Genomic DNA, 12,897 nt, shown 5'->3' on the forward strand with positions numbered 1-12,897 from the left:
ATTTCCAGATGTTCAGAGAGAACCTCCTATATTTCAGTCTGTGCCCACTGCCTCTTGTCCTGTCACTGCACACCACTGAAAAAGCCTGGCTCCGTGTTCTTTGCACCCCCCCTTCAGGTATTTATATACATTGATAAGATCCCCCTGTGCCCTCTTCTTCTTCAGGTTGAACAGTCCCAGATCTCTCAGCCTTTTCTCGTACATCAGATGCTCCAGGCTCTGAAACATCTTTGTGGACCTTCCTTGTACTCTCTCCAGTATGTCTCTCTTGTACTGAGGAGCACAGAACTGGACACAGCACTCCAGCTGTGGCCTCACCAGTGTTGATTAAAAGGGAAAGATCACCTCTCTTGACCTGCTGGCAATACTTTGTCTGGTACAGCCTGTGATACCATTGGCCTTCTTTGCCACAAGGGCACACTGCTGGCTCATGTTCAACCTGGTGTCCACCAGGACTCCCCGGTCTTCTGCAAAGCTGCTTAAACTGAATCATATTTTATTTTTTTATACATAACACATATGCATTAATGCATTGAAATGAAAATATAAATGCTATTTTATCCAGTTTCAAAGTTGAATGAGAAATTATTCCAAAACCAGATTTCACTAACTCCTATTGATCATAAAGGGCATTTAAAAAAGTATATTACAGTACATCTATTGAGAATTAAAGTCACAACTTTTTTTAAAAAATGACTTCATTAAACACCAGAGAATTTACAATGGAGAATGCGGCTATAAATGTCCTAACTCCAGATGACATTTCAATTGGTGTTCATACCTTTCTAAGTATCACCAACTGTAACAGCTGAGAAACACTAAGGAGCAAATTCTCTGCTACGGATGGCAAATCTGTAGAAAGTTTACCTTGTAGTCAGAGGATCTGTAATGTGTTTCCATGATAAAGTACTCTGGGATATCTCAAGCGCTGAGACTACATTGAACTTATTCCCTCCGCTCGATACAAACAGGCACTCTGCCCTTTGCCAAGGTAGCTATTTTCACAGAATTTCTTGAAAACACGTCTTATGAGGAACGACTGAGGGAACAGGGGTTGTTTAGCCTGGAGAAGAGGAGGCTGAGGGGAGACCTTATCTCACTCTGCAACTACCTGAAAGGAGGTTGTAGATAGGCGGGGGCTGACCTCTTCTCCCTGGTGACAAGTGACAGGACGAGAGGAAATGGATTCAAGTTATGTGAGACGAGGTTTAGATTAGATATTAGGAAATTTTTTTTCACTGAAAGGATTATTAAACATTGGAATAGGCTGCCCAGGGAGGCGGTCGATTCGCCATCCCTGGAGGTGTTTAAAAAAAGGGTAGACGTTGTACTTGGGCACATGGTTTAGAAGTGGTTTTTTCAGGGCAGGTTAATGGTTGAACTCGATGATCTTCAAGGTCCTTTTCCAACCTCAGCAATTCTATGATTCTATGAAAACATTCTGACTTCAGAAGGAAGATCGAGTATTCAGAACTTTATTTAAAAAAAAAAATCTATCTTCCTCATTGAAAGACATTGTACTTCTGTAAATGTTTTATCAGAAGCTGTGAAGGCATCAGATTTACTCTTTCTTCAAAGAGAGTAAACAGAGACTTGTATACAGTCAGTAAAGTGTTCCTTCAGCAACTACTTTAAAAGCAGATATGATACTGTCTGTGATACCAGGTGACGCTGGGTTATCAAGTTAAGTCCTCTCTCTCTGGGTCTTTTCCTAAAAGGAACATACTGTAGAACAGCTGCTTCTCAACATACTATAGTTGCACCTAGAACAGTGTATGATATTACTATTGCATTTCACACTCCTTTACACCAACAGGTGACAACAAATACAGCCTCCTTTACCTCCCCACAAGGATGCCATATTAAGGAAAGGAAGAAAAACCCCACCACTTTCATCTGTTATTTCTCTCGTTTTAGCATCTAAGGCAACAGCCCTGCATATTTTCCAAATAGACACTATTTAAAATATTCTGCTTTGTTTACCTGATAGTCTTACCTGTCCAGGCTCTAACAGTGGCTCCATTAGCTCTACCCCCTCTGCATAGACTTGAATTAGTGCAAGTAAATCCCTGGATTTGACAGCCTCAAGTAATTCATTCAGTTTAGCTGCTGCAGATGCACAAGTCTTCCTAGAGAACTTATGATCTACATATTTAGCAGTGATAAATTCTTTACGTGCAGTCCTGTGGGGTGTGAAAATAGATCTTGGTTTAGAAATTTTTAGAAAAATGGGTCATTAATTTAAATTTAAAATCACCTTGCCCAACTCAGGAGCTGAGAAGGGAAGAAGAAAACTATCTCATAAAGACTGTGTTATGTATTTTTATAATGCATGTCTTTCTTGCAAACAAGCCCAAAGATAAGGTATGTATTCAATTTTATCCTGCCTTCCTGTTACATATGAAAATTACTATGACTCTAGGGACTAAGACCAAAGCAAAAACAAAGCCTGAAATGTGATTTCTCATGGAAACATATCTAGATGTTAAAAACAGGATAAGCATGAAAAACATGTTCAAAGCAGGACAAAAGAAAAAATACTGAGTCAGCTAGAAAACAGCACAATAGGTTAAAAGGTCTTCTGTGGCAAAACCATATCGGTTATCATCTCTGTGCAACTCATACACCAGAGAAAGGAAGAAAAAGCTTGTCCCCATCTCAAGACAGTACCTGAAGCTAGGGTCATTTAGTCCAACTGTGTTTATCACCTGAGAGTATAATACAAAACTCAAAAGGGTTCAAGAATTCAGAATGAATCTTGAAACCCAAGCCTAAAGTTTTCTACACCGAGAAGCTGAGGTAGCTAAAACGCGACTACATGACAAGAGACTGAATTTTTAAGAAAGTCCACGGTTGGAGTAAAAAAACCCAATCTTCTGCCACGCTAGCCCTCCTCTGGCTTGGTTACTTTTTAAGACATTTTCCATCAGATATATATTCCACAGTAAACTTAACATTAAACCATTTAGAGATTTAAAACTTACATATCACTTGATGGACTGGGTTTAGGTGAAGGACTAGGTAAATTCCCCTCCATAATATCATTAAAACTAGTATTTCCTACATTCTTGGCCAGCTGCAATAAGAAAAAAAAAATTAAAATATGAGGGTGGGTTTTTTTCTGGCTCTAACAGCAACCTAAAAATTGGACTATTGATGTTCATTTTCCACACTATTAATAAAAGATGGAATACACAGGACTGCAAAATTAAAGCATGATTACATTTAAATATAAAGCAATTAAAAATATTTTGAAGTGTGAACCCTGTCATCCCAGAACTTGTACAATAAGCTTCACAGTCACACATAATTATTTGTATTTCAAGACAATCTGCCTCCAATATAAAAACAGAACGAGCACTAGGAGCACGAACATCGCACCAGTGCTAGTACACTGATCAGGAAGTTACTTTTGGAAAGAAGCTCAGATCTACTAGGAAGTCATGCTTAGTAAAATTTGATTTAAATGAACAGTAACTTTGCAAACCACTCAAGATTTCAAAAAGAGTACTAGTGCTAATGTTAAACCTATACACAAATCCAGAACTGCCGTCTACCTTCTCTCAATTTTCCCCTACAAAATCTCTGTAACAAGTGTCGTCTCACAGGCCTAACACAGTTGGAGAGATTAAGCTGCTGTAACCGGGTTTTTCTTGTTTGCACTTTTTTTCTTCCTTCTTTTCCCTTTTCAGCAGTCTCACATCAAATTCCTTTCACAACTTCAGTGTTACAGGATTTCTTCCATCAAATTAAATTCATCCCAACACTTTTCTGTCAAAATTAGCAACGGTCATTCTCACTTGTCAAGTTAAATTAGCTTTCGTTTTTTTAAATCACATGACATTTTTAAACTGTCCTAATTTAGGGTCAAGATCAGCTAATGAGAGGCAACATTCTCACAGCACTAATCACAACATTCACTCTGCAAAACCTCAGGAAATGAACATGGGAAGTCACAAGTGGTCAAAAGCATCAATAATATGTTATAGTAAAAACCTTTCCTTAAGATACATAGAAAAATATGAAGACATTCTGCAAAACCCATACCTTGAAAACAATTAACCGTAAACGATACAGCTGAATGTTTCCTATATACAAGTCAACACTTGACTAAGAAAAAAAAAATCCAAATTAAAGAAACTTACCAAGAGTTCAGACGTTCCTAATTTGTCTAATTCCAAAGACTGGATTCGAGAAATATGGACACCCATTTCTCTGTGTATTCCAGAACACTCAATGCAGGTTAAAATGCCCAAATTAGTTGATAGCCATGTTGGATCTGTAGAATTGAAAAACAAAATATTTAATCAAAGTCCAAGAAAAGGTTTTCAATGGTGGTAAGAAATCCCCAATGTATTCTGAAATGATTCCTCATTTAATGTTTTAACAAACGGAAACAAACTTAAGATATACTTTTCTCCAAACTGCAGTGCATATTTAACCGCAAATTGCTACCAATGGAATTAAGTTTCTCAGATTTAGGGATAGCCCCAAAGGCACTGAATTTAGTCTTATAAATCCACACTGGATGACCACATTTGAATACATTTAGGATTTGTTTCTTGTAGAAAGAAGGCAAGGCTTTTGTTTCCTGTTTTTAAAAGGAACAGATCTCCTAAATTCCACTATTGACAGCCTCTGAAGTTTTAATCTTTACTTCTTAAACTTTAAATAGACTGTTTTCATATAGGATTAACCATAGCATTTTCCAATGTGTAAAATGGTAATACGTTGCAGAAAATTTAAGGAACACTGGCTAGTCCAGCAAAGAAAAAAAATAAATAAATTGTTGTCATAGAGGAGATCTGCATGTAATATTAGAATAGATCTATGAATGCTACATAAGAAGCAAGACCAGTTTTTTAAGGAAAAGAAAACGCTCCAGATGTATTTTGTATACATACATGTCTTCAAATTAATCTCTTCCTTGATCTAAAATAGTGACTGATAAAGCATTAAGTCAAGAGTTTTAAAGCAGCAAGCTGGAGTGCAGAAGTGAAGCTTAAAACTTCACTATAAATTAAAAGATGAATGGGAACTATAATTGGAATTTTCTGTAGCTTTACATGATGAAACAATTGAATGAACCAATTCCAGGATTTGACATAATGATATTCCACTTTGTATTTTTATCTAGGTATTTCTTACTTGGATCAGTTCTGTATCAGTAAGCAGCTTCAAGATACATACTATCTACTCAGTTCCAAATCAGTATACTCAGTATCACCTTCTTGAAGTGTCTCTTTAGATGTGAAAGCTGTAACTGCTGCCAACTACCACATCAATTCAGCAGCTCCATGACAAGTTGATTCTTCTCAAGCTCTAAGAGACACACAACTGACCTGTAACTCTTTACTTCTGAAGATATAATCTAACAGGATTCCAACTTTGGCCTTCGTTCTTTGCACAAGACTACTTATTCCACCTCTGAATGTTTTTGATACTGCAATTCCAGTAGTCTCATGCCAAGAGAAAACCTCAGAGTAAGATCCTGGCCAGGTCAATTTTTCCACAATCATTGTCTAAGCATTACTCACTTCTACTTAGTAGCATGCACAGGATCAGTGATGCCAAGCAACTTCCATTCAAGTGCAACAAGCATCTAGAGACAGTGCAACAAGAACAGTTCAAACTCCAGAGGGGCTTGAACTGCTGGAAGTAAGCACAGACAACACACAAAAATATTTTAGTGAATTAAATGGAACTAACGTATGAAAGTCATATTTGTTCTTTTAAAAACAGGTTGAAGACTGATCAATACATCACTTAGGAAATTAGTTTGCACTCTACAAACACTTGTTTAAAGAAATTACTTTGCTCCCAACAAGAAGTTGATGACATGAACAAATTGAGATACCTGGTGAGCCACAATCACAACAGACTTCATTTCCGGGTAATCTCTGTATGTCATCAATAATGGCTTTTGTCAGATCCTCTAAACTGTTTTCCCCTGTGCTCTGCTCTCCACGGAATGCCATATTTAATGCTTCTTCTTTGCTGTTAGTCAATACTGATATCCATCTAGCACAAGATAAAGACCTTAATGAAGATCTGCATTTGCAAATACAAGTTAATCTATACACTGTAGAAAGCTTGCCAGGAACAAAATATTAGTGGGAATATAGGGAAGGACTGTGTTGGGGGAGAGACTGAGTGGGGAAAACGCGAGAGACGGAAAAGAAAGTATTGAGAAAAGGAAAGTAAGAATGAGAAAACACAAAGAGAAAAAGTCTTAATTGTAACGTCCCTTTGGTGAACAATTTTAAAGTCAAAGCAGTACAGTTCTCAGGTTCCTCAAATAAGCAAAAGCTGTGAAAGAGAAAGGGTGCAATTAAGCTCTTGTAAATTTAGCTGCTTTAAAACTAGGTGCCCAAGATCTTCCTGAAGTCTATCCCATTATTAAAGGAGAAAATTATAACCACTACTTTCTCCAGGGTGCATCGCTCTCGTCACAGAGGAGACAGCAAGCACGCTTTTGAATGTGTTGATGCCTAGTTGCCTTTCAAAATGCAGGTCTCGGTGCACTAATCAGAGCCAGACTGTAACGTCCAAATTAATGGAAATTGCCATGGCAACAAATGGGGTAAGGAAGAGAAGATGACAGGAGAGTAACGATATTGATAGCCAACATAAAATTTTAAGAGCAAATGTTGACTGCAACAAATCAAGACTCTTTAATGATATTTCAGGCACTAGCTCCCCCCCCCAACAACTCTGCAAGTTTTTGTTTATACAATAATGCTATAATTAAAACAAACAAAAAAGCCTCTCAGTGGCTGCTGCCCTTCAGGTGGAGGTAAAGAGAGGAAAGCAGTTATACTAAGGACAAGCAGATTGCAGATGCAGTGTTGCCTAATTTAGAAAGAAAGCAAGCAAGCAAAAAAATAATCCTCCCAGGTAGTGATATTAGATGTTTTTAGATCTACTACAATTACACATTTTTTACATAGAAATATTTTAAATTGGTGGTGGCCTCAATCCGTTTCCTGTTTACAGTACCACAATTATCTGCAATCATCAGTTTTCTGAAATGTGCCAAAATGGTTACGGTCATCTAAACAAATCAATAGAACTTCAGATCGAAATTCATAATTTCTCACTGAAATAATAATGCAAAGATAATCTTCAAAGGATTTCAGAGGGAAAATTATGCGTATAATCTTGCAATACAGATTCAGAGATTGAACTGGTACGTGGGAACTGTATATTATATACTTCATACACCTATGTTTTTTAAGTTTCTATGGGCAGAGAATAATCCTAGAACTTGTAAAAATAACTTAAAAGAACTTAAAAAATTATTCAAAAATCAACTTTAAAATAAAAGAGAAATTGAAAGATTTGAAAACAAATTTGCTCCATAGTTTACACGCTGAAAATAATAAATATGTCTCTCTTTTTAGTTACAGGATACAATATAAGAACCCACACTAGATGGCATTCTTCTGCAATTTTTCTGATGAAATCCAATCTCGCTAAAAAAATAAGAGGTGGCAGTGTCTTGTTGCTGATATTATAGTAATGTTGTGTTAAGCACACAGCGTAAAATAATCATTAAACTCAGACAGACAACATTTATTCTGACATTCGTTGACAATTTCTTTCAGGGTTACAATTTGATTAGTTTGTTAAAAAGGCAGAATTTGAATAAAACTCAACTATGCAGTAACAATTAAAAAAAAAAAATAGATGCAATTAAAATAAACATGACATGACTGAGCCAGCTGTTAGTTTGATACAGATTTCCGTATTATAAGTTTCTAAACTGTAAGAGCAGTAACTTATTTGGATTGTGTTTCCTCATCTAGAAGGAACCCACTGTCCAAGGCTGCATGTCATTGGTGTCATCTGCGAGACAGTCGGAGCGAGAGGCACCACAGTGACAGCTCTTCGCAGACATCAGCAGCACAGCCCATTTAACACAAGCACAATAACGGACACATTCTTAATGAGCGGTGCTATTTATACAAGTAGTCCCCAGTTGGTCACCAGGCCTTCCTAGCACGCTGCACGCTCAGAAATAAACAAGTCAAATCAGTAAATATGGTATATTAACACAGTGTCAACCGTTTATAAAAACTGTCTTATGACTGCTGTTCTTCCTCTTTTTTCTTATCTTTACTAGTCTTTTTTTTTCTTAAAAAAAAAAAGCTTTATTTCACAATACCACTGGTGTCAAGCCAACAGTCAAAAAGGTTCTAGTAATACTTTGTACTGTTCTTTCAAAAAATTTAAAAATTACTCAAGTTTTACAGAATTACTTTGTCTTCATAATGGGGCTTTGAGCAGCGTGGTCAGTGAGAGGTGTCCCTTCCCACGGTAGGGGGGTTGGAACTAGATGATCTTCAAGGTCCCTTCCGTCCCTTCCAACCTAAACCATTCTATGATTCTATCTAACGCAATGAGACAGCTTGTCCAATCTTCTATTACACATCTTTTTTTTTTTTTTTTGGATCACAGCAATTTCTTATGATCCTTTAAGGCATCTCGTTTGCTAGATGTTCCCAGTTTTGAAGAAACTCAGGAGGCTAAACCAAAATCTGGCATCATGGGTGACTTCTGGATCCAACGAGGGAAACAGAAGCATTCATTAATCTTGGGTGGACCAATCTCACTCAGATTCCTCTAGTTTTTCTTCAGTATTTCTAAGCCAGTAAAAGCCCCCCCCCCTCCCCCCCCCCCAATAACCAGTCTAATTGGGTTTTTTTTTTGTTTGCAATGAAAAATTCTGTCTCTTCTGACAATCGTTACTGCAACATTGCTGTTTCCAGGTAAATGCATAAACAGAAATAGCATAATATTTTTCAAATATTTGGAAACAACTTTTTTATATGGAAGAAGCAACAGAGAGTATCAAGACCTTCCAACTCAGTGTTCCCAAAGTAAAAAAAACGTGCCTGAAGACTGTTGCTAAACACTAGTCTGATGTTAGATGTGTGTTTCTTCAAAGCAAAATTTCTGAATCTAGCTTTGTTTATAATCCAGATGTTTCCTACAGAAATGGATATACTCTTGACCTTCAAAAAGATGGTAGAAAAGAACTAAAAGGTCATGTCTGGAGTATGCTTAGCCCTAGCCACAATTATCAAAAAGTAGAAAGCATCTATTATCGTGTATGTTAAAAAAAAAATCTGGTTGTTTTAGAGATCTGAGGTTATATTTCTTATAATATATACACAAATATATATAAACATACATACACAGACACAGTCCCCCCGGCCCTTGCGCACACTGTACTTAATCTACTAGAGAAACTAATAATCCACTGAGAATTTTGAAGGACAGTGAAGCAGTAACTAAAGGTCAACAGACAGCTGGCTGGATAAAAATCAAGAAATGAACTGGACTAAAGGAAATGTTTGAGGAGAAGCACTAATAAACCTGTAACAGCGTGTAGGCTTCAGTGATTTGTATTTTAAACTACCTGCTTTTTAAAATTATTATTATTATTTTTAAGTAGAAAAAGGTATGCAAGGTCAGTTAAACTAGAGTATAAAGAAACGCACCTTGCTTTTTTCTCTGTTTAGATGTGATTCTGGAAGGAAAGTGATTTGAAAACCTATTTATGCATTCATTTTTCACTTGGTGCACAAAGGAAAAAAGACAGAACAGAGGCAGCAGTAGAACGGTGGACAAAACACAAGATGGAGAAGAAAGGGTCAAGAGAGACACACATATACAAGTCTAGTGGAAACTGGAACGAGAGGATGACAAGTCTAACTGAGGAGCTACATCATGTGGTTCCAGCAGAACGCTTTTAAAATCAACAAGGTGGGAAGTGAAAGGGTGCTGTTCGCATGACACCTTAGATAATAAAGCTGTTTAGGACCTACTCAGTGGCTGCACTAGAAAAAACAGAACATTTGGTTATTATTGCAGTTTTTCATCAACGCATTAACGGTCATTCTGGTTGATGAACTTAACTAAAGATATTGCAGAAATTTTCCTGAAGAAAAAAAAAAAGGTAAGTTTCCATCTGCATCTCAAAGTACATATCATTACTCAGGTCACTTAAGTAATTTTCTGAAACAGAACATGTGTTGAGTAGCAGGCATTACAATACCTTTTTGTTGGTGGCCTACAGTGCCAATACAGCCAAAATATCCGTAGCTTCTATTAGTTTGTCAGCATGTATTCCAACATTTGGGTGCAACTAATGTCTGTTTAGCTAAAGGAAACTTTTTAAACATGCAAAAACATAAAAATATTCCACTCTACACTGCACTGGTGTGGCCCCACCTTGAGCATGGTGTGCAGTTTTGGGTGCCTCCATAAGAACATCAAACTATTAGACTGTGTCCAGAGCCGGGCGACCAAGATGATGAAAGGCCTCGTGGAAAAGACTTATGAGGAGCGGCTGAGGCCACTTGCCTTGTTCAGCTTGGAGAAGAGAAGGCTGAGGGGTGACTTCATGGCAGTCTACAACTCCCTCAAGGGGGGCAGCAGAGGAGAAGTGCTGATCTCCTCTCCCTGGTGACCAGCGATAGGACATGAGGGAACGGAAGGAATTTGCATCAGGGGAAGTTCAGATGGGACACTAGGAAAAGGTTCTTCACTGAGAGGCTGGTCAGTCACTGGAGCAGGCTGCCCAGGGAAGTGGTCACAGCATCAAGCCTGTCAGAGTTCAAGGAACATCTGGATGATGCTCTTAGTCATATGGTTTAGTTTTAGGTAGTCCTGCGAGGACCAGGGAGTTGATGAGTCTGTATTCCAGTACAAGTCATTTTCTCAGCCACTGGACTTTGAAGTGATAAACCAGAGTGGTTTTTTTTACAGTGGTAAACAAAAGGAAACTATGCTTCTAATGGGAAACAAAATCAGCCTGGAATTTCAAAACAGTCCAACAAGCAATAACTAAATTTATTGACCTGCCAATCAGAAGTAGTATGTTAATGATGTATTCTCCCCCTACCTTGCCCATGCATTAAGACAGAAAAAAACCCCAAAAAACAAAAAAAAACAACCTTCACCTTTTAAACCAACAAATGTAGTAAAAATTAGTTAATGGCAGAGACACAAAAACTTATGAGTCATCAAGCATATTACTGATCAGAAATAACAGTATTTTCTTCTTGACTGAGAAAATTACTGCAATAATTATGTTCCAGAATGAATGCAATAACCATGACTAGCAAGTCAGCTTTGCACTCTAAGAGCCCACATAAAGCTGTGGGAGACTGGAAGGAAACAGCAGCATGAAAAATAATTCTCCAGTCTTCTCATTTCGCCCATGCCTCCCAACGTGAAACTGCCAATGCCATTGCGTCCCAACACTACCAAACAACCGAAATACCCTACAAACATTCCCTGTACCTTTAAAACACACATGGAGCAACAGTCATCCGTTAGAATATGGACACATTACAGAAGAGCCCAACAGTCCTGAAGAACGAGGCAGCATGGGAGGCTCAGGCCTGCTGCCCTCTTCACTAGTAACTATTCCTAGAATTGTCAGGTGATTAGCATTAGATTGTAATGTTCTGCACAACACACGTTGGATGACACCAAGAACAATATTCAGGAGGTAAAAAAGTGGTACGTGGTTGTCAGGACAAGAAGTAGTTCTGACATAGCGGGAAGAAAGATTGTTTTAAGGAAATAAGCTGGTTGGAAACACAGGAACTGAAGTACACAAATCTCAGAGAGATATGCTTTGTTGTTTATTTCTAGGCCTACAGTAGAAAAGATACATTGCCTCTAAATATATTCTATGTGTTATATGGAGATCTGGTTTTTTATTTAAACGAAAAGGTATGATCAGGATGAAAAGAAGTAACTGCAAAAGAGGGTTGACACAGAAGATTAAAGGGTTGACAGAGGGTTGACACAGAAGATTAAAGAAGAATTTAAAAATATTTTATTTCAACCTTAATAACCTGATCTACTATATCATGCCAAGCAACTGCACACAATCTTAGTGGGTTTTTGGTTGTTTGGGTTTTTTTTTTTTTTTCCCTTAGTTTTTAATGTTACAAGGTTTTCAAAGAGCCCTGTGGCATGACACAAAATAGTTTACATTTAGAGATTCACAACAGCAGAAAAAACAGTAGGCACTACTTCTGCGTTAACTGAGAAAACTACTTCCACCATTATGTGTGATTTTTATACACCTCTATTGGCAAAATAAACTTGAAAAAATGTAAACATTCTTACGCTACGTATTCCTGTTCATCTTCTGCTTGAAAGTGGTATGTTCTGTTATCTGAAATAAATAAATACATCTTTTCATTTGGCACATCATACATTTTAAAATATCAACATAGTTATTACTAAAACCTATTTGGCAACTAAAGCTTTTAAGAGCAATTTCTCTTAGCCAGCAACATTAATACTTTGTTCATAGCTATGGAAAACAATTCTAAAAAAAACAGAGAAAGATGAAATTGTGAATTTTGATTTACATCAAATGTACGTAATTTCAGAACTCTTATGTTTAGGAACATTAAAGAAAAAAAAGTATGAATGAAATTTTGCCTTTCTGAAGTCAAATCTGAAACATAAGTAGCAGAAAAGGGCAAAATAAATTTGTTCGTATTATATAGTTTTCCCTCCATGTGGGGTAAGAAACTTCTTACTAACCAAAGGATGACATATGAACTGGGTATTGTCCCTCACATTCAAAGGTTTCATAGACTGTCCTCGTAAATATAGAATGTCAGAACTGCTTGTTGTTTGATATTATATACGTAAAGACTGAAAATAGGAAGGTGGCTTATCGACTTCAAAGGTGTTTTTAAAAATCAGACTGGATACAAATACCTGCTATACAAGACCAAAATGGGAAGAAGGGAAATCACAGAAGCTTTAATGCCAAGAAGACAAGTCACTACCAATTTTAAACAGAAGCATATTTTAGTAGGAGAGTAAGGGAACAAGAGAAACTGAGTTGTCCTTGAC

General features: G+C 37.2%; 1 protein-coding gene across 1 annotated transcript in view; it reads right to left on the reverse strand.

The window, feature by feature from the left end:
• The window catches only part of ASAP1 (ArfGAP with SH3 domain, ankyrin repeat and PH domain 1), a 128,460-nt gene that overhangs the window by 36,204 nt on the left and 79,359 nt on the right, over nucleotides 1-12,897 (reverse strand). The window contains exons 13-17 of the mRNA XM_009881016.1: nucleotides 12,154-12,202; nucleotides 5,858-6,021; nucleotides 4,146-4,279; nucleotides 2,985-3,076; nucleotides 1,997-2,183 (exon numbers count right to left, since the gene is read on the reverse strand). Coding sequence (XP_009879318.1) covers nucleotides 1,997-2,183; nucleotides 2,985-3,076; nucleotides 4,146-4,279; nucleotides 5,858-6,021; nucleotides 12,154-12,202 — 626 coding nt within the window. The remainder of the gene's footprint in view (nucleotides 1-1,996; nucleotides 2,184-2,984; nucleotides 3,077-4,145; nucleotides 4,280-5,857; nucleotides 6,022-12,153; nucleotides 12,203-12,897) is intronic.

This window comes from Charadrius vociferus, unplaced genomic scaffold (assembly GCF_000708025.1).
Source record: "Charadrius vociferus isolate BGI_N301 unplaced genomic scaffold, ASM70802v2 scaffold2, whole genome shotgun sequence".
In the NCBI taxonomy this organism is placed as follows: Eukaryota; Metazoa; Chordata; class Aves; order Charadriiformes; family Charadriidae; genus Charadrius; species Charadrius vociferus.